We start from the raw sequence: 23,250 nt of genomic DNA, 5'->3' as shown, positions 1-23,250 counted from the left end.
TGAACACAAAGAGAAAATGTCCATTTATGTTATGTTATGTAGCATCTATGCAAAAAAAGAGGAATCAATGAAAACAGAAATTGCAGCGGTTGCATATACATTTTCCTTTTACTGTACCCTTTGCGATGTATTCTGCAAAATGCATTTGGAATGTTTTTTTAATTTAATGGGCATTTTGACATTCTTAAAAACAACATGTCAGCATCAGCTCAAAGAAATATCAGTTTAATTCCTGAAGCTAATCAGAATTAGAAATCTTCATTATCAAAACGTCTTTCCTGTTAGAATAAAAAGATTACCTGATAAGCTATCAGTGATGTGTCAGAGCAGAGTAGATTGTGTAAACTTTCACACATAAAATGCATGTTTTATTATTTTTTTATCATTTCCCAAAGAGCTCAGTGGCACAAAAACAGTAAAACATCATGCACTTTAAAACGTATACAAAGAGCACTTTGTTCCTCGCTTACAGAGTGCAAACTAGCTGAGAGAGACATCATTAGAGGAACCATTACTAAAGTGTTTCAAACTACTAGAAATACAATATTCAGTAAACATGACCCCTTAAGTGGGAGGATAAAATATAATACCCAACAATATCCACAATGAGAGGACTCTGAAACTGTTTAACAACAATTTTTTATTTATTTTTTTTGTCAACAAATGATAAACTCTACCTGCCTCCTCTCCCCGAGCCCTGGTTTCCTTTGAAGATGCAGAAGTGCCGCTTGTAAAAAGACAAGGCACAGCTACATCTGATTGGAGTAGGAGGTGGGCCCTCCCACCTGGCTGTATTCAGACGGCTGGTCAAAGCTTCCCTGGGTGTTGTAACCCCCCGACTGGTCGAAGCTTCCCTGGTTGTAAGGCTGCTGGGTGAAAGTGCCACCCTGTTTCTCAGATGCACCTCCTGAGAGTCTAGATGTGCCTTTGTGCCAACCGGTCTCCTTAAACACAAACCAGATGTTCCCAGCCCAAAGAACGAAGTTCAGATACCCAAAGACCTAGAGTGAAAGGAGATGTTTTATTCTTAGTGGGGAAAATGTAAAGGAACCCTTTAAATGGGAGGTCAACTGCTTGGTTGCACACATTTTAGTTCCTAAATCCTAATTAATCATGCCCTGAACCCAACTGAATTAACTTAGTTGAAAATTCTGATGTGAAATGCAGGAATTCATATTTCTTCTTGTATTTGTTTTTTAAAGGGGATTTTTTATAACTTTTATCTTGATTTATAATAGTTCTACGATTTATACAAAACATGTCTTGAAGTTCTTTGCCCTAAATCCCTCTCACATGAAGCAATTTCAACAGTTTTATTGTTGACAGTTTTAGTACCTTCCAGAATGAGCCATTTCAGGGCTCTGTCACTTTAAGATAACAAGCTGAAGCTGGCCACGCCCATTCATCCACCGCTCAGGCTGCTATAAGCACAGGCATTAAATAGACACCCTATGGACTGGTGCTGCCTAGTGGAGCTGGCGTAACAGCAGACCACTATCTTGGATGGGTTCCCATTCGCCCCAGTGCATTCATTTCTACTGAGGAAGTGTTTTACCCAACTGAAAAACACATTTTATCATGCATTTTAACAAAAATCATGCATGGCATGATAATAAACATCTAAATGAATTAATTTTATATTTTTTTATAAAAAAATTATTTTGATTGTTCATTTTAATTTCTCTCTCTCTCTCTCACACACACACACACACACACACACACACACACACACACACACACACACACACACACACACACACACACACAAAAACTGCCCTGAAGTGGGATCGCCATTCAAACCTCCAAAATGTTATTTTTCTCAGATTCCAGAGATGTTTCATGGGGACATTCAGAGTCTCGTCTCGTCTCGTCTCGTCTCGTCTTCCTCCGCTTATCCGGGTCCGGGTCGCGGGGGCAGCATCCCAACTAGGGAGCTCCAGGCCGTCCTCTCCCCGGCCTTGTCCACCAGCTCCTCCGGCAGGACCCCAAGGCGTTCCCGGACCAGATTGGAGATGTAACCTCTCCAATGTGTCCTGGGTCGACCCGGGGGCCTTCTGCCGGCAGGACTTGCCCGAAACACCTCCCCGGGGAGGCGTCCAGGAGGCATCCTGACCAGATGCCCAAACCACCTCAACTGGCTCCTTTCGATCCGGAGGAGCAGCGGTTCTACTCCGAGTCCCTCCCGAATGTCCGAGCTCCTCACCCTATCTCTAAGGCTGAGCCCGGCCACCCTACGGAGGAAACTCATTTCGGCCGCTTGTATCCGCGATCTCGTTCTTTCGGTCATTACCCAAAGCTCATGACCATAGGTGAGGATTGGGACGTAGATCAACCGGTAAATCGAGAGCCTGGCTTTCTGGCTCAGCTCCCTCTTCCCCACGACAGATCGGCTCAGCGTCCGCATCACTGCAGACGCCGAACCAATCCGCCTGTCGATCTCCCGATCCCTCCTACCCTCACTCGTGAACAAGACCCCGAGATACTTAAACTCCTCCACTTGAGGTAGGACCTCTCCCCCGACCCGGAGGTGGCAAGCCACCCTTTTCCGGTCGAGAACCATGGTCTCAGATTTGGAGGTGCTGATCCTCATCCCAGCCGCTTCACACTCGGCCGCGAACCTACCCAGCAAGAGCTGAAGGTCAGAGCTGGATGAAGCTAGGAGGACCACATCATCCGCAAAAAGCAGAGACGAGATTCTCCTGCCACCAAACTCGACACACTCCACACCACGGCTGCGTCTAGAAATTCTGTCCATAAAAGTGATGAACAGAACCGGTGACAAAGGGCAGCCCTGGCGGAGTCCAACCCTCACTGGGAACAGGTCCGACTTACTACCGGCTATGCGGACCAAACTCACGCTCCTCTGGTAAAGGGACTGAATGGCCCTTAACAGAAAGCCACCCACCCCATACTCCTGGAGCGTCCCCCACAGGGTGCCCCTGGGGACACGGTCATAAGCCTTCTCCAAATCCACAAAGCACATGTGGATTGGTTGGGCAAACTCCCATGCCCCCTCCATCACCCTTGCAAGGGTATAGAGCTGGTCCACAGTTCCACGGCCAGGACGAAAACCACATTGCTCCTCCTCTATCTGAGATTCAACTATCGATCGGACCCTCCTCTCCAGTACCCTGGAGTAGACCTTTCCAGGGAGGCTGAGGAGTGTGATCCCCCTATAGTTGGAACACACCCTCAGGTCACCCTTCTTAAAGATGGGGACCACCACCCCGGTCTGCCACTCCCTAGGAACATTCAGAGTCATAACTGATATATAGATAGGGAAGTAAATAAGGAAACAGTTTTTTCCTAACACAGGCAGGATCAGTTTAGATCTTTCTTTTTTTTAATAGTGCACCAGTTGTTGCAACCGTATACTGGGTTTGGAGAATGAGAAACCGACACAATACGCTGTCACGCTCTCCAGTGCCTAGTGGGGCATCTATGTATTCATGTCTATGGCTATAAAGTGAGAAGCTCTGATATCTGGGAGGAGTTTGTAGTAGAGCGGCTGTTCCTCCAGCAGCAGCCCTTTCTTGCACGTCAGAGGTTGTTCTATACTAATTTCCCTGTTTGTGACATCACAAATGGGGATTTTATGAAAAAGCTTGTGTTCGGCGCATAATTCCTAAAAGAAAATGCATAAAAAAATTGGACAAGTTTTTGTGATGTCTGGAGTGTTCATAAAGGCAGTAGAGATCCACACGGCAGCAAGAAAAGATTCAAAAAGTGAGCTTTGCATAATATGTCCCTTTTAAAACTGAGTTGTTGCTTCTTTTAGTCTCTGCGTAAGTGAAACATTTATTTATTAAAGAAAACCATCACATCTATTTTTACGAATGTCCTGAACAGGACAAGTTACAGCAAAAAAAAAAAACACATGATAAATATTGTTAAATCAGTGAAGTAAAATATCTACAGCCAGACGTCTGGCTTCAAGTCATCAAGAAAAAGAAGCAAAGATTTTTTTTATATAGCACCTCTAGATAAAAATAATGAGGTGCTTCAAAGGAGTCCTTTACAGTGTTCAAAGAGTCCTTAATCTTCAGTTTACAGTGTATTTTAAAATATTCTTAAACATAGTCTTTACTGTAGACTTTTGCAGACAACTAGGAGAAATACAAAGACTGTAAGCTGAACTCTGATGATTATAATTTAGACAATTGGAAGGCAGCCAGCCCAAGTAAAAAATTAAAATATACCTCATGCCCAAATGATCCTTTTTAAAAATAAAAATTTCAAGCGTGATGACCATCCAAAATGAGTTTATACAGATAAACATATATAAGACTGGAACATTTATGTCATTTTTCTAAATCCGCATTTGTAAAAACACTTATTTACAGACATTGTTGTGTATTTGGACCTATTTTCAAAATCCAAGCATTTTGAACTCACCACTGAGGTGTTGAGGCCAGACCAGCGAGGTCCGTGCAAAGAATCACACTTATTACTCTGGATTTTGCAGGCAGGGATGAGAAGCTGCACCTCATCTGGATCAGTGGCCACCTTCACATCAGACAGAGCTTTGGCCCAAGCAGAGGAGCTGACCAGCCACATGAAGGAAAACACTACTGTCACCACAAAATCCTGAGATGAGCAAGAGAGAGAGAGAGAGAGAGAGTCTGAGCACAGTCAGCAACATGAAGGTGTTCTCCTTATTGTTATATCGATGTGAAACGTCACACCGAGTGAAAAAATATTTACTCACAATGAGTGGCCTCTGGCTGTGTTCACGGTACTTATTTAAAAAAAATACATAGACAGCAGTGGCAGCGAGGGAATACAGGAAGGAGAAAACCGCAATGGTGACAAAGAACTCAGCCGATGAAGAAAAATCTCCAGTGAGGAAAACCCGCTCCCTCCTCAGGGCTTCACATGCTGGTGCTTCAAACGAAACCTGGTACAACCTGAAACACACACACACACACACACACACACACACACACACACACACACACACACACACACACACACACACACACACACACACACACACACACACACACACACGGAGGCTGTTCACGATCCTGGAATCAGACTGAGACTATGGGAATGTGTAAGGATGTGTGCCACCCACCTGAAAGGGTAGGAAAAGTCGATTGGGATGCTCAGGTTGCTGCTGGCCTTCTCCATGCAGTCCACACTAACCCTCAGCTGCCCCGTGTAGCCTCCACATGTCGCAAAGGCAAAGATGGCAAAGAGCTGTAAGTGACAAACCAAACATCACACCAAGTCCTACAGAGACAGCAGACTGCATCAAATTATCACTTTTTCACTTCACTTTATGATGACATTTGAGCCAGATCAGTCCACATTAACCATCAAGTAGTCAAACACTAAGCTGGTTGAGCAGCAGGAAGTCAACACTGCACCTACAGCATGTGGAGATTAGATTACCTCCATGTTGAAGAGTTCAAATACAGACAGTCATAAATATGGAACTAATTAAGCAATGTTACATGAAAATCTAAGCTCAATATTATGAAATATTTTTATTCTTCTATTAAAATGTGAATGTTACTATAAAACTTTATTTCAGAGGGAATTTTTCCTCAATAATGCAAATTATTATTGAGACGGTACATCTTAAACACTAGGGGGCAGTAGACTAGCACAAATAATGTCCTTCAATTTAGTTTCAAACATGAAATACTGCAAACCAGCTTCTGACCCACAACACTACAATTACAAAGACTTACAACCTAAAACGTGGATGGTTGAACAACACAAATATCACCAATGAAGCCAGGATTTTTGTTATTTCCTGGGATCTACTCTAGACCCCAAAGGTAATATTGTGGTATGCACATTGGCTTGGAAACCACAGAATCGAATTGGAATCTTGTTAGTTTTTATCCAGTTAGAAAAAGTTTATTCTGCCTCATCACTACTGGAAAACCGAGGTCTTAAAATATGACGTACAGTTTTTCCCAGTGCTAGGTTGGTAGCCTGGCCTGCCAGACTCGTCCTCTGTTTAATTCTGCACAGAGAATGAGTCTGGTATAACTCACAGGCAGAGAGGCACATGAGGGGCGGGACTAGGCAGCTCAAAAATGACCAATCAGAAAAAAGACGGAAATCCCGACTGTACCGCACGACGCGGTAGATTTCTCGTTGTAGTAAAAAAAACGCGGTAGATTTCTCGTTGTAGTAAAAAAAAAAAAAAAGCGTCTGGCAACGGCGCAAACATCTTTTATTTTTTTAGAAGAAATGCTTTTAGCTATTCTACTTGTGGTTTTAAAGACATCTGAGTTATTTAGAACAGAGGAAAGAGTCACAGCAAACTCCGCCGCTGTCTTTGTTGTTTATGAGAAACTGAGCGCCGCTGTGTGTGACGTCCGCGACGCTGTCGTTTTTTTAGCTGTAGTAAAAATGGAGTCTGACGACAGCATAAACATCTTTGTTTAGAAGAAATGCTTTTAGCGCTTCTACTTGCTGTGGTTTTAAAGACATGTTCAAATCATTTAGAACAAAGGAAAGAGCCGCAGCGAACTCCACTTCAGTCACCATGTTTATGACAAACTCGGCGTTGTGGTGTGTGTACGATGCTCAGCGCTGATTGGCTCGGTTAGAATTCTCACGGGGTGGGGTTATTTGAATACGAGAGTTCCCAGACCCTTTCTCTGTGCAGAATTAAACAGAGGAGGAGTCTGGCAGGCCAGGCTACTAGGTTGGCATTGTTTTGAAAAAAGTAAATTTTACAACAGAATTTGAAAAGTTTTTCTCAAATCAACTAGGACCACTAAAGGACATAAGGAGGGGAATTGGTTTTTATCCAGTACTCAAAAACAACAACAATGCAGTTGATAAAAGCTGAGAAAAATTACTATGCACCAATATGAAATTTCTAGGCTGATACCGATATCTGATATCAACATCACTGTTATGAACAATAACCGATATTTGCCGATACCGATAAACTGACATTAATGCTTATAAAATCAGCAGATTTGGTATAGAATGAAAATGATTAAAGCTGAATTTATGTTACCATGTGCACATACCACACACATTTGCACTTCTGAGATGATTACAATCACTGTCACATGACTAAACAATTACGACCCCCCCACAAAAAAAAAAAAACAGATAAACAAATGGAAAACAGATGGAAAAAAATGGTTGTTAAAATCGGCCCAGTTTTACTTATCGGACCGATATGTTAAAAAATGACTAACATCGGCCGATATCGATATTGTTGCTATTAAGGAAAAGAAAAGGTAGTTTTGGCCTTCCTGACCCTAAATATCCATTTCTGTTTTTTATAACAATACATTCATTTTTCTTTGTTGTATCTGACAAACTTTTTATCCACTTCTAATGCTCACTCCTAACTTCCAGACTCCAAAGTGAGACAAAACAAAGCTGCTGAAAGGCTGAATTCGGCGCATCAACATGGTATATTTGACAAACACCATTTATTTGCTTCTGGCATATGAACACCATTTACCACATTAGCAGTTTTCCTTAAACACATTAATGGGCTTCTATTAGATGTAGACAGTGAGTCATCTACTAACTGGAAACATCAACGGTTTTCTTTCCACCTTTGTTTAAGCTGAGTAAATATTACAATTACCCAAAGACAAAAGGTGGGATGCATCTGTGGTCAATGGAAAAAAACAACAACAACAACAAAAGTTACGAGGCGTTAAAAGTATCTGTGGGACATGAGGTTACATAATAAGTAAAACAATGCTTTAGACTCAGGAAAATGCTCTTGCACATTTTAGGTTTAGTTTTTATTGTTTTAATAGTGTGTGAAAACTGCATAAATGTTTATTTATTCCTCTGCCTGACTGATTTTCCACCATCTCACTTAGTTTTAGATTTAAGTTACTAACTGCAACTTAAAGTGACTTAATGTGCTCACAATGACCTTTTGTGAAATACTACAAACCAGTAAAAATTAAGTGAAAGAGTTTTAATTTATATCAACAAACATGAACATGCAGCACACATGCACACACGCACACGCACACACACACACACACACACACACTGAATTTGCTCTCTAAACCTCTCACAGCCTCAAAGGATCTGAGAACCATAATCACCGTAATCAGAGCGGATGCCTGGTTAGCATGAACCTCCCCTTTTCCATATTGCGGGCAGCTGGACTCGCAGCTTGCCAGCAGCTGGTGAAGATTTTCATCTCTTACTCTAAAAGATCCTCAGCCTCTGGAGGGTGCTATCAGGTTACTGAGATGGACTCTGATTTCTAGGAATGTGTGAAAATGTTCTTGGGGTTCATAAATATTAGTTGCAGGGCATACCAACTTGCAGACAATTTTTGCAATAGCAAAATCCAGTTTGTCACTCCATCTACAAAACTAATTCATTTTCCACAGGGAGTGCCAGGATCAAGATCTGCATCAGCAACTAGTGCCTCCACCCACAGATTACCTGAGAATCAAATTGTCATAAAAGTTAATGCAGTGAGCATACTGACATGCTGACAAATCTGTTATTGCTGCAGCTTCATCACTAGGTTGGTTCAGTCGTCAAGACAAACTTTGCTCAAGTGAAGCTTCTTAGTAAATGAAGGACATACGACACTCTACATTACTAATACTGTAATCAATCACGTCTGTTTTGGATTACTGTAATACGTAGAACGTCGGTTTTGATATGTTGTCATGCCGGCGCCTGCAGGCTGCAGAACAAGCAGCAGCTCATCCTTCATCTGGAAACAAATGCTGTAATTAGATCACACCCATGCTGTTCCTAATCTGACTTCCACCCATTTCAGGCTTCTGTTCAAACATTTTACCACTCATTTTTAATTACTACATGCCACCTTATTCTTCAATCTTTCACACGCTGACGTCCAAGGCAAAGTCAGGGTAGATGCTTGGTGCCATTAAGCATAAATGTAAATTTTCACCTGCAGTCCCTGGGCAGCTAAATGATGACATATTTAAATAATTAAAAACACAAATTTAAATGAGCATTCATAGATATGTCACTTTGCATAAATCCAACCCAGAAAGCAAAATAAAATGTCCAGGTGTTTATTTACATTATTTCATATTCTGTGCTGTGCAAGAACACATTAATGAGTGCAATTAAAGGCTCATCAGTGCACAAAAATGGCAACTTTAAATTATGTTTTTTTAATGTAAAAGCTATAGTTGATAAAAAGACTTTCTGGGATACAATTCAGTAACTTCATTTAGATTAATGTCAAAATATTTAATGTCAAATGTATGTTGTGTTTGCTTAAGAACTTACATAAACACATTTGTGATGAAAAATGTTTTTTTTATTGTGAAAGCCAACTGTGCACATCTCCCAAAGGAGTTATACATCGAGATTGCATGACTGAACTAACAATTATTAAATTTTGTAAAACAATGTTTTTGAAAAACCCATAAATGATTATCAAAGGACGACTCTGATCTCTACATGGTTCCTGCAGCTTTGGTGGAGATTGAATGCTGCTTACTTGATGCACAGCTGGAGCAACTGCAGAAAAAAAAACTGTACTAAAGAACTTTGAATTAACTCACTCTTGAAATTTAGCCTGTTTTTAAAGTGGTATGAATATCCACCATGTTCAAAATAATTTCAAAAGTGACCAGAGAACTGAGAGATGATTTATGCCCTCTTAATTAAAGACCCGCAGATAAGCATCTCCGGCTCTCTGTGTCTTCTCTCCTGCAACTGCCTCCTCTGTTTGTGATTTTCAGCTCGGATTTAACCCACCCTTCTCATTTCTGGCTGGAGCCTTTGAACAGGAGAGCGTAGCATTGTGGAAGGAGGGTGGATGCTAAGCCCCGTGCCCCAGTGTGTTTATCTGCCTCTCCCAGCTGGGCTCCTCAGGGAACAAGAGATAGAAAGAGAGAAGGAGGTGAGAGGGAAACCAAACGGCAGGCACAGATACAGAGAGGAAGGACAGAAAAACACGAGTGCAGGAATGAAACCGTCGATGGAGTAAATAAAGCTAAGAAACATCTCAGTCACCCTTCATCTTCACTGACCTACATGGCACAGAAAAGTGCAGCAGTGATGTTAAATCCCTAATGTGCTTTCTAAAATCTAAAATGTACAAAAGAAATGTTTTTGGTTTAATTATCCACACGTTTATAAGAGTGCACGTGGAGAAAAGTTCTCTCTGGCAATATTGTTTATGAAGCTTTAAAAAGAAGAGCATGGTTGAAGATGGAGATGAGAACAATGGAGGATTATGAAGATGGTGTCTTCAGGCTTGACCACTGGGAGTCAGATTCACTGTTCAGTGCGCACACTGTAAAAACCAGAAGAATCAGAAGAAGACAGAGCATTAAAATGTGATAGTGAGGTACTATTATTATTATTATATGAATAAATCGACTGATGAGAAAATAATTACATTTAAAAACATTTGATCAGAAAAATATAAAAAATATATATTTTTTAACGTCATGCAAAGATGTAGGGGTTGAATTACGCAGCAAATAGGTAAAAAGATGCATTTGTCGATGAACTACACTTGACATTTGTGCAAATGTCTTCACAGAGGCTACAAACACACACCCACACATCCACCTGCTACACTCATGATAACAGGCATCGAGGCAAAGACGAGTCGTTGCCTGAGGAGGAGGAAATAAACCCACTTCAGATGATCACCCTGATGTGCTATAAGGGGGAAAAAATGCTTTTTATGAATCAAAGAAAATACTAATGATGAAGTCAAAGTAAGACATATATGGAGGAAATCTGTGCAGGGTCTTGGTGAGAGTCCCAATTACACATTAACATGATTCTGTGATTCTGTGAATCAACTTCTGGTGGTTTGAACTTCTACTTTATGCTCCTGTGTCCTGTAGTTTGAGTCACAGGGTTTACCCTCTCTTTCTGAGCTATTTGTAAACTATTTGAATTATTTTATCTCAGCTCTGCCTGTTCAGACTTATCCAATTTGTAACACAAAACAAGTAAACAAAAGCAAGTCAGTAAACCAATAACAGCTTTATGTCTCATACCTGGACAGACCTGTGCAAAGTCTAGCTACTAAACCACTCCATCCATCCATCCATCCATCCATCCATCCATCCATCCATCCATCCATCCACTATCCAGGGTCGAGTAGTGGGGACAGCAGCCCAAGCAGAGAGGCACAAACCTCCCTCTCCCCAGCCACTTGGGCCAGCTCCTTCTGGGCAAACCCAAGGTGGTCCCTGGCCAGCCGAGAACCATCCTTCCAGCGTAGGGTTGGGAATTGAAGAACCGGTTTCCATTGTTTCAATTCCTAGGAATCGTTCTACACTTTTGCAAATGATTTCCCTTATTAATTCCAGTCGATGCGAATGTCACCACGCACGTTGCGTAGCTTACGGAATCAGGAAACATGGCGTCTAAGCGGCACAAACTCTCAAAAGTTTGGTTATATTTTACAATAAAGCATGACCACAGGGTAACTTACAATAATTGCAAAGTAGATATTTCATCAAGGGGGGGAGGCTTCTCGAATGAACAAAAGCCTTTGGGCACAAATCACGTGATAACTTCAAGTTATTGACGTGTTTTGACCTGCGCCAGACTAGTGAATATCAACGCAGCAGCAGCAGCAGCAGCAGCAGCAGCGATGTTCGCACGTCCTCTCCTGTTAATACTGCAGGTAACTAATAACCTAACATATATACACCTCCACACTAGCAGACTCCAGTAGCAAAGGTCCAACCTGTAGTGAGATTTTTCCGACTCTGCCAAAGCTACAGCAACCCAGCCACCCTGCAGAAAAAAATTATTTCAGCTGCTAAAATACTGCAATTGTGTGTGTGTGTGTGTGTGTGTGTGCGTGTGTGTGTGTGTGTGTGTGTGCGTGTGTGTGTTTCATAAGGAGCCTGGACACATGTGGAATATGAATGTATGTGAATGTGATTTAAAAATATCTCACTTACTCCACTCAGGCAGAAGCATCAGAAATGCACACCACCCCCGCACAGACACCCAAACAAACACACAGCATCGCTGCAACTAGCCAGCATGCAAACATGAACATTTTTGCTCCAGCTAGTTAAGCGCAAAACCAATCTGACAAAAGAATCAGTAACAGAGACACATTGAGGCGGTCTGACAGATACACACTTAAACTGACATTTTGCATCACAGTGGTCAGACTCACCCCAACTATAAAGGCTCTTTATGTTTAAATGAATTTGTTTTAATCATTTTGAGATAATAATTTTTGTCTTTTGCCATCATCTGAAAAAAACACTTGAGTTTGTTCACTGGGAGATTAATCATGGCTGCTACCCACTTCACAGATCACAGAACAGGTTAGACGGTGGGGAAAAGAATACAAACTCTCAGAGAAACGCTGTTTGATCTACGGTTGACTGGAAGCTCCGCCGTAGCTGCAACAAAATCAGCAGCTCGTTTAGCGACAGATAATCTTCTCCTGCAAAGGGAGCACTTTGTGCCAGGCACAGCAGATTCATTACTCTCTATCTCGCTGCTGCACCCAGCTGTAAGCTTCACTGACCATGAGAATATTTCCATTCACATTTGTAAGAATGTGTTTTCATTTTTTTGGGGGGTGGGTGGGTGGGTGGGGGGGGGGGGGTTGTCTTTTGGTGCTCTACACTGGATTTTTCACTGGTTATTCGGGTTGCCTGCAGGAGCAAGAACCAGACAGCTGCAGACTAGAAACACACACTTACAATATAGATGAGAATTAAAGGGAATTAAAAGTCTCATTGGGATAGAAAATGTTATTTTTGTTATTAGACATGGTTAAAGGTGTTGAAGTCTCCTTTAATCAATACATTTGCAGTGGTCTCTAGCGGGGATGAATGCCTTGTCAGTTGTTCTCTGTGGGGAAAAAACACCAGTGCACCTGTTTCAGGAACTAGAAGTGAGCCACGTCACAGCTGAGCTTCAGACAGCAGACTGGAGTTTGGACATCTCGCCTCGGACTGGAGAACAGCAACCCAACTCTACCACTGACTTGCAATGTTGATGTTTTATCTCCAAAAATAACTCAAGCCTGAAGGAGTTCTGCCATGTGGTGGAGTTGCTAATGCAAACGGTTAGCTTCTGCCAAACTTAAATATATATAAATATATTTGGAGTAAACAAATATGAAGGAAGGAGGAGCACGTGGTGGGCTTCCACCATCTTGCTTTTTTTTGGCTGCATGTCATATTCAACAGATCACATTTGTCCTCGAAATTGACCAGATGAGACCAGAACACTCTTAACAGACCACACACGGCAGGACTATCTGAAAAATTATCTTGAGAGCTATTATAGTAATCAGGTGATCTTCCTAAAATTGAAAGACTGACAGAAGGGGAGAATCGAGTACCAAATTGGCTCGATTATCCTGCCTAGTGAACCGGGCCAAATGAACACAAAATGTTTGTGTTCATTTTATATAAAGAGAGAATAGAAATTAACACCATCTTACTTAAATTTTAAACAGAAAAATACTTTAGAATGGCCAAAATATCCATTCTTAAGCTCAAACTATCCTCACAGCAGTTTCAGCACATGCTGGGAGCACATCCTGTCAACTTATTCAATCTTGTCAGATTGATTTTAATGACATAAAAATCAAAACAAAAGAGATTCAGTGCAGCTGGAAGACAACACATAGCTTCACTTTGTTAGGACTAATAAAATGAATCTGGTACTAGCCACACACCAGTGTTTAATTTGTAAAAAAACATAGATAAATACCATGTTTGGGACTTCCAGACAAGCAGAGACCAAACAACCCCTGTGCTGGATCAACCTGGTGTTTCATCAGGGTAACACAAACACCAAATATCTTCATATTAGGCCCCCAAATGGCCAGAATATTTACGTTTCTCCATTTGTTTAAGCTATAGTAACTTAAAAAACAAAAGTCCTCTAATTCTGTTTCATAGGAGGATATTTGATGGATGATAAAAAGACAAAAATGTCCTTTTTTCTGTTAATGAAAATAAACCAGTGATGTGAAGTAATTCAGCACCCAAGTGAAGTGTTGGTCTCCAACTGCTCAGCATGTTTGTGGCAAATGAGGCTGAGGTGAACAGATAAACAGTAAAATTCTGGTTTGCTCTTCAAGGACATTAGTTACAAACAATGCTTCCTTTCAAATTTCAGTCAGATCATCATAACATTGTGCATGTAAATAACCTCATGTAAATATGTATTTGAATGCATCTCTTGTAGAAGTTTTAATCAAAAAATATATTTTTTTCAACCTTAACATGTTTGTAGTTATTTCAGTGGTGCCAAACAGATCTTTGACGTGCTTGTGACATCTGTGGACAAATGTCATCATGCAGCCTTCCGCACGTTTAGCATCAGCATTGGGCAACAGTTTGTAAAAGCTGTAGTTTGATAGCTAACAGGAAGTGATATGTCAATGAAGAAATAACAAAATGTGATATCTCAACAGACAAAGCTAGAGCAGGATGGAAATAGATGACTAGACAGTGGCACAGAAAGCAACTGATATGATGCTGATGAACCATTTCTTCCTTGCCTTTACAACGTTACTAATTTACATAGGAAAGCAGGTCATAGGCAGAGACTTTTTAATCTCTTACTTAAATTTGTTTATATTCAATAACAACAAGATAAATGTGGTTTTAAACTCCAGGTCACATTTTAATCATAAAAAATAACCGCTGAATAGTGATTTCAGGTAGCTATTAACTATAACACTCTTAATTAATCAAAATTCAGACAATCAGCTAGGTTGATAAACCAGCTGACCTGATAATTGAAATGCTTTAATAGGAGTTTTAAACCTTTATTCTGCAGCTCCAATGACAATGCATGAATAGCCCAGGAAATGCTGTTCCAGCTGCTGCACAAATACACACATAATTCCCTGACCATCCCGCCGGGAAACAAGACTGGTGTACAGTAAGGTAGTGAGGATGACATCACGAACCAGTGGGTCAGAAACGGTTTAGGTTGGCATGAGAGGAAGACCATTACTCATTAATCAGAGTCATGATGGAGGTTCTGGCAGATGAGTCACAAAGTCGCATACTGTACTTGTGGAACTGCTCTGTTCCACATGACCCAACGGCCTGACTGTGCTCATCATTTGCATCATGTGCTCAAGCAACTGTACAATGTCCCTTTCCTTCTTTCCGTCTCTTCCTCAAATGTGCATGCATAAGCATGAAGACAAAAACAGTGAGGAGTTCGGGCACATCTCAAAGGACAGCTTCTGCATGAGTTGGTCAACAGTGGAGAGGAGGGAACCTTACAGCTGTTTGGAGCAGAACATGCCAGCTTCTGACAGTGTGCTAAACAGAGCTATGCTCTCTCACACACAGACACACACACAGACACACACACAGACACACACACACACACACAGACACACACACACAGACACACACACACACACACACGCACGCACGCACGCACGCGCGCACACACACACTATCGTTCTTATTTTTCTGCATTTGTAAGAGCCGATATTGACATAATAGTGTCCCAAACTCCTTCCTGTGATCCAATAACTAGATTCCTAAACCTAACACAAAGGTGTCAGACCCCACAGGTATGCTGTGCTTTTTTTTAATTTTTTTTTTTAGGTTTCACAGTAACAGTAGAACAAAACCACACATAATTTCCAGCAGGCAGGTTTAATTATGGATTTGCTTCATTCATATGCAGATTTAGCTCAGAAAAATAGCAACAAAAGTTAGAAAAATCTTCACTAAGGATGCATAACCTTTAGAAAAACCCTCCCTGTGTCCACATAACCAAAACGGACGTACAGTCAAGGGTACATCATGTGCAAAGTAAATGTCAATTGCTGCCTTAACAAAAGCCTTCAGTGCCTGGAGGCATGTAAACAAAACAAACTGGCACACATATGGTTCTGCTGGTGCTGTATTGTGGCAGAAAATTTACTGCAGGGCTTTAGATTATGACACATTAGCATAATAAACTAAGAATACTGTAGAGGAAGTGCTTTCTTATGGTTTAGCAGATGCTTCGGTCAGTGTGATGTCAGACTTCAGGGGATATACGGTATTTTGAGGACTATAAGCCGCTACTTTTTCCCCACACTTTGGACCATGCAGCTTATAATGAGGTGCGGCTTTACTGACGATTTTCCTTCACCTGCCGGGGGGCGCTTTAGCAGAAAGTGAAACAGGTGGAAGTCAAAAGTGGAAATCGAAGAAAGTGCTCATTTTAATTTAGCACATGCAAGCAGCCGGCACGAAGAAGAATTGTTTTCAAATCCATACCCCCTCATCATGGTAACTACACGTATGAGTTCATATGTTGCCGCATTTAATTGAAGGCCATCGATCTGGCAGTAAAGGAGGGAAACAGTGCTGCCGCACGTAAGCTTGGCATGAATGAATCCATGGTTCGGCGTTGGAGACGGCAGCGGGAAGAACTCATTCAAGCCAGCTTCTCCAGGGGATGATGACAGCAACACTGACAGCGACACCGACATCGCCACAGAAAGGTATGTGACAAAGCTCTTCTGAGGCTGTTCAACTCCAACACTGAAGAAGATGACTTCAGTGGTTTCAGTGCGCAGGAGGATGATGAATAAACTAATCAATGACTTTCCTGTTTTGTTTGATACTGATCAGTTCAGTTATGTTCAGTTAAACTACGTTTTCAATTCAGTAGATGTCCGGTAGATATCTGCAGCTTTTAGCCCAGTGTGGCTTATAAAAGTACAGTTCCATGTGTTTTTAAAAACTTAGTAGGTGCAGCTTATATTGAGGTGCGCTCTATAGTCCGGAAATTACAGTACTGTGTGATCAGGAATCTGAAAGCTAATTGTTGAATTAAGGCAGAATCACAACATCACAATCACAAGCTATGCCATCTCCAGCTGCAACAACAGATGACAATCACAGCTAATTTTCAGTGGTGGGCTTAGATTTTAAAATGTTGTTTTTCTGACTGAAGTTAGAACTTTTTCCCAAACGATCTTCTGCATTATTTTAGAAAATAAAAGTTATCATCTGGCAATCCAGGATATTGTTAGGACCCATAGACGTATTAATTTGTGGACATAGGATCACCCATTCCTCTAATTTCTCAAAATTCTCATCCTCACCACCGTCATTCCCATCATCATCATCATCATCATCATCATCATCATAATCATCATCGTCCTCATCACCATCCTCACCACCATCGTTCCCATCATCATCTTCATCATAATCATCATCGTCCTCATCACCTTCATCCCCATCATCAAAGTTTTATTTTCTCTTACCATCTTACAATTTGCTCTTTACAAAGACATGCTTCCACTGGTGTCTGATTGTGAGTAAAAGCATGACTCAACTAGGATGAAGAGGACATTGTGGGGAAACTGTTCCTGCAGGTTTCTCTTATGTATTACAATTCTGACTAAAATGAAGTCAAACTGCATTTAATTTCAAAAAGTGGCAATAAGCAACTTTAACTAAACTGACTTCTTTTCCATTGTCATGACAAAACCAACCACTGTTAACGCTACAAAATAAATCAGAATACTTGCAAATATACAGCTACTATATGAGCCCATGGGTTAGTGAAGACCTGTAAAATAATTAAATATTCTGAGGACCGCTGGTGTTAGAAATTAAGGTGCAGGAATGGAAAGGTCACTTGTAGGCTGAGATGTGAGGAAGATGCAGTGATGCTCAAATAACTACTCACGCACGCGCGCGCGCACACACACACACTATGCATCTTTACAAATGGTGGTTTTGTATCTTCTGGCAAACAAATTTCAGGTGAATCAGGTCACACACAAAAGGGCTCAACTCCTTAAATGAGTTGTTTTTGATCAGTTTAATTATTTTAAAGAAAACAAACCCCTTATTGTGTCTTCTTTAATTGTGATGCACACTGCTGTAATATTGAGAGATTCACACTGAACAAATGGATGACCCCCGTGGCTACAGTAATTTCTCTAAACTCACATCAAAGAAGCTCCCTTATCTTTCTTATTCTTTCTCGTTTTTCTTTTTGCTTCTAGGCTGATTTGCACTGTACAATAAACACGCTGGTGCACAACTCACACCCAGACAGACAGGGCCAGTAAAGCTTCAGATCAGTCAGAATGAGCACGCACTCTGAATCCTGTTTTATCAGTTACCTCAGGGTAAGATGGGAGCATTTATTCTCGACTGCATAGCATAACCTTTTGCACAAATCTGCAGGAATGGGCTGGCGCACAGAGAAATAATTGGTTAGGCATAACGGTTTTCTGCTGTAATATAAACAGTATTTAAAAGAAGCTTTTGCTAAGATAAGCAGAACATTCTTTTAAGATGAAAAGTAGTAATTTCCCCCAAATAATGCGAAAATTAAAATATACTGCAGCGAGATAGATTAATTTATAATTTCTTAAATTAATTCATGCAAAATAATTAAGTTTAAACTCACCCATTCCAAAACACGGATAAATCCCAGAGGTAATTTGAGCACCTGAAACGTCCCCACAGCTGCAAGCTGCAGAAACACAAACGGGGGGTTAAAACCATTTTTATTGCGCCAATTAACGGAACAGCGACCAATTGAGCGGTAATTAGACTGGAGGCACCATTCAGTCCGAAAAAAAAAGGGTCCGTTTGTCCGCATGCAGCGCCCAGACACTAACCTGGTTAGCGGTGTCCATGTCGACAGCGGGACACTCTTCTTATTTGAATTGTTCCAACACAAGCGAACAAAAACCTCAGCGCGCGAGCTGAAAGCACCCGACTGACGCGTCTGCAGCGTAAACACTCAGGGGCTCGGACCGGAAAAACCCGAGCGACAGCCGAGCTCGCAAGAGTACATTTATTATTTTGTAATTGACCGAAAAACAGAGGTTTTCCATGGAAACACTCACAGATTGGCCAAGCAGATAAAGGAGTGTCCAAAGGATATTTTTGTGATTGGACACCATCTCTGATACCTGATCAGCCCCACATGGTTTTGTTTGCCTTAATCTGAACTGTGATGAATTTGAAACACGTGAAGGAATATTTTAGCTACAAACCAAACTGGTATCTCAAAAATAAATCATGCGTAAAAATCTGTCATTTTCGTGCTTTATTTTTAAGTTGATATTTTTGTCATCTTTGCAACAGAAACCTAATAAAATGTTGGGTCTTCCTCAATAATAATAATAATAATAATAATAATAATAATAATAATAATAATAATAATAATAATAATATTCAATCAATCAATCAATCAATCAATCAATCAAAGCTTTATTTATAAAGCGCCTTCCGCAACCCTGTCATAACAATAATAATAATAATAATAATAATAATAATAATAACATTAACAACAATAATAATAATCACTATTTAAATTAAACAACGTTTCGGTGGTTTTATCTTGATGGTGACTAAAGAGCTAAGCTCAAATGTTGAATGCGGTAATTAGGTGTTGAATTGTCTGAAGTTAGTCTGAAAATTGTTGTGTGCTGCCCTCTGAGTGTCACTTACTCCCTCAGCTCTATTGAGTTTACCACAACAAATGACAGCATAACTAAAGGGATGAGCCAGGACAACCCCAGACAGAGTCAACAAAATAACCAGAAGTTGAGCCGCCGCCATTTCTGCGGTGACAGTCAGGCAGCTGTAGGCCTACAAAGCAGGCTTTTGACAATAAGCAGCAAGAAGTGGAAGTTGCTTCTTTAGTGAGCGTGTCTAGAAAGGCTGGGGGATGTGTGCAATCAACAGCTGTTCTAAATACAGCAGAAAAGTCTAGATTTGGAAGAAAACTTTATACGGGAGACCGTGGTCCGTGTAGGACTGGCCTGTTAGACCCTGCTTGACAGCTGCCTTCACTTTGTGCAGGAGCACTTCAGTGTGGCTGCAGCAGCACTCTGACTGCCGTGCAGTCACACAACAAACTGGCCAACCTGGCAGTGTAAAATTTGTCCGACCCATACCATCTTGAGCGCAAGTCAATTTGACCCTCGATCAGAGCCATTTTTCTGCACGCCAGCCAATTCAATAAATTAAATATCTAAACCAAAACACAAACTTGTATTGTGGTTTTTATGTCACATAGCATGTCCAGTGTCCATAATGATTAAATGTCACTGTTGGCTTGCTAACTTCTGCACACACAAGCTGTATATGCGGGCTCAAATGGCTGGAGAGAGGGAAGTCTGGACCTCTCTGCTTAGGCTGCTGCCCCCGCCACCCGACTCTGGATAGGGGGACACAAATGGATGGATGGATGGAAACACTTTCAGAGGAAACACTCAACATCATTCATGTTTGCTCTTTTTTACGTGATTGCAAATATGGATAATAAGAGCCTTTTCTAATGACCCTTCACTCTTATTTAGCTGTTTATATCAGGTTTGCACAGACCTGAAAGAGTTGCTTTTTTAAGAAGGCAAAGTTAGACGTCTCACTGCAGGCAAAATGCATGAGAATGAGGCGGGCTTCCCTCAGCCCGCTCAGTTGATGACAATTCCTTTAAAGCCAAGTGCAAACTGCTTTGACAGCATAGCTAATTTTACAGCATCTCCCTTACTGCCCCCCCCCCACCCCCACCCTATTCACTCTGCCTTAAGGGCTCTGTCTCTACAATTAGAGAATCGTTGCATCTGATTGGCTGACTTTTTTCACCACAATAAATCAAAATGATATGAACAAGAGAAAGAAGGTTTCTTGGGTTTATGTAATCCTTTCAGCGAGGATCTGTTTGGCATAATGAGGTGAAATAGTCCGCAGGCCCTAATCTGACTGAACAGCTGGAAATCATGAAAACATATGCAGAAACGACCATAAAACAACAACCTCACAGTCCTTCCATTAACACATTCAGTGGCTTTAAAAAGGTTTGTCGTCATGTTTTGTTATAATGTGCCTAAATATGCTGTTTTTAAAATAAACATTTAGCAAAAGCCTTTTGTGTAGATTTACCCAGAAAAACGACATCTGATCACATGAAAGGTGATTCATGGTGATGCAGCAACTGGAAACAGGAACATTTAATATCGAATAAAATACATTCTACTGAAAGATAATTATAAAAGAATGAAAAAGCAATTGTCTTGAAATATGAATCTAATAAATAACATTTGTTCATTTGCGCTTTTGCAGCATGATCTGAATGAAACTTTTTTGACTGAAACATAAAGCGTGATCAGCAGATAGAGGAATTGCATGAGCAGTTTTGTAAATAAAGCAACTTTTTCTGTACTTTGTCATTGTAAATGTGATTACTAGTTATGTTTTGAAATCTAGAGCCTCAATTCTCCCTGTCCTCAACCCAGACCAGGAAAGCTTGTGTCCCACTGATAAGAAGATTGTTGAGTCAGTTTTTTATTCTAACCACCTTAACTTTAGTCTCGTCTAGAGAAAATCATGTTTAATAAGTAATTGAAAACACTAACTAGTTTGAATATTGTAGTGTTTAAGATTATTATTATCATTTGTTGTATAAAGTTACCTCTGACGTATTGACGTAGAGTCCATCTTCAGTAGGAATATAAAACACTACTTCCAGAAATACGGAGCCAAATTATTGTATTGCTCTAATTCTGAATGCTGCCATGCCATATAGCATACAGAAACAGAATCTTCAAATAGAAATGAAACACTAAGGATTCCAGACATAGCCAATGTTTCAATTTCATCTAGTGTGGATGCCATGTGTATTATTGTAACTAACATAAATGGTAGGAGACAACCAGAAATATAGTTCAGTGCAAAATCAACTCCCCACTTCTTGTCTAGAGGTTTGCTGTGTGTCGTAAGAGCCTGATTTCTTTGTCCCAGGGGGAATAACCTGTCACATACAGTGACAGGCGTCGAAACGCATTTCAGTAAACTGGAAGTGCACTGCAGACCCAGACAGAAAACACACCTGGGTACAGTAGCTAAAGGCCAGTGTGTGTAAGGGAGAGCGCACCAAGACAGTGAGTAAGTGCCGCAGCAGAAATTAAACAGGCTGTAAGTAACATGCAGGTTGCAGAACAAGACGATGATCCCCATGAAACCAAGCTTTGTGAAGCAAGTTTTCAGTCACATTACCTGTGTGTGTGTGTGTGTGTGTGTGTGCGCACACGAGACAAAATGTAAGTAGTTGAATCAGCACAGGTTCTGCTTGAGAAAGTGAGAAAAGCACTAAGAAGCACAGCAACAGTAAGAAGAATCACCATTCTTCTCCAGGCTTAAGCCTCTTTTCGTATTGTGACACACAGAGGAACTACAGTGTGAGACTAGGTCAGCCACTTATCCATCTCAACTCAGCAACAAGCCGCTGCCCCACAGCAATTACTGCAAAACAGGGAACGCTGCCAGAACACGTCCACATCTTTTGGCTCTGATGTACCACAAACCATTTTTAGTTTCAAGAAAATAAAGATTCATAAATGTTAAAATTGCAATCTATAAAAGCATAGGCAAATATATAGTTTGTTTCAAGTGCAATCAAACATTTATATTAAAAAAAATCCTAATAATATTCCTGACAGCTTGGATGTTTGTATTTCACACTCACTTGTTAATTAAGCCTATCCTTGTGTGCCCATGGCAACACAAAGCAGTGTGATGTGATTAGATACTGGAACAGAAGACAGGCTTTAGGACTATTTCTACTTAAAGTGGCATTACGTTGGGGCTCATTACCAACAACACACGCATATGTGGGATGAGCTTCAACGTGATGGTGGGTGAAGGCATCAATAAGAGGGGGAGGAAAGGGGGTCACTGGGAAGGAGATAGGAGAGAGTACTATTAATGTGAGCAGTGAAATAGTCCTTTATTTCACTATCTCTGTGACAGCATGTTGATGAACTTTCCTGTGTTTCAGGTTCATGCAGCAGCACTTGGAGCAGGCCGTCTGCTGATTGGAAGCACCTGCTTGTTTTGTTTACTGTTTGGTGTGGTAATTTTGTTCTTAATGGTTCCAAGCTTATAGCCATGCTTTTTTTTTTTTTTTTTTTACTATTTAATAAAGTCATTTAAAGGGATACTATGCAACTTTTTCATATTTTAAAATCTTTTTCTTCAGCCAACATGTACTAAAGTGACCTTTTACAGGGTTAATGAAAAGTCACTCAGACCCCCATCGCCCCCAGTGGCCAGAATACCGGACATGCAACTTCAGAGTTGCCGGTCTGGTCCTTGCTGATGGGGTAAGCAGTGGAGTGGAGTTGAGCCAACATGGTGGAGCTGGAGTGTACTTCCAGCTTGTTTCCTTCGTGTTTTAGATCGTGAACACAGCTGATCGTTTGTTAAGTGATAAATTGCTCCTGTAGAAACTAATGAAGGCTGAGGAGACATTTCAACAGTTAGAATAATGTGGTAAAAAGACTAACGC

The 23,250-nt window shown here is 40.9% G+C and overlaps 1 protein-coding gene across 1 annotated transcript; it reads right to left on the bottom strand.

Annotated features, from left to right (window-relative positions):
- Positions 1-543: 543 nt before the first annotated feature.
- synpra (synaptoporin a) lies at positions 544-18,727 on the bottom strand. The gene is made up of 6 exons (XM_070549895.1): positions 18,572-18,727; positions 18,358-18,423; positions 5,078-5,202; positions 4,709-4,907; positions 4,396-4,587; positions 544-1,001 (listed from the first exon to the last, which is right to left on the bottom strand). Exons 1-6 carry the CDS (start codon positions 18,587-18,589, stop codon positions 750-752), a joined length of 852 nt encoding a protein of 283 aa, XP_070405996.1. The 5' UTR covers positions 18,590-18,727; the 3' UTR covers positions 544-749.
- Between the last annotated feature and the right edge of the window lie 4,523 nt (positions 18,728-23,250).

The sequence above is a fragment of the Nothobranchius furzeri genome, chromosome 3, assembly GCF_043380555.1.
Source record: "Nothobranchius furzeri strain GRZ-AD chromosome 3, NfurGRZ-RIMD1, whole genome shotgun sequence".
Classification (NCBI taxonomy): domain Eukaryota; kingdom Metazoa; phylum Chordata; class Actinopteri; order Cyprinodontiformes; family Nothobranchiidae; genus Nothobranchius; species Nothobranchius furzeri.
The sequence above is the reverse complement of the archived record's forward strand: the minus strand, read 5'-3'. Positions and strand labels throughout refer to the sequence as shown.

Excerpts from the sequence above, each read along its gene's own strand:
- synpra (XM_070549895.1), bottom strand. Across the intron at positions 5,203-18,357 it reads TTATCCGTGTTTTGGAATGG|CTCTTTGCCATCTTTGCCTT; the intron begins GTGAGTTTAAAC and ends TGTCACTTACAG. Across the intron at positions 4,588-4,708 it reads ACAGCCAGAGGCCACTCATT|GATTTTGTGGTGACAGTAGT; the intron begins GTGAGTAAATAT and ends TGCTCATCTCAG.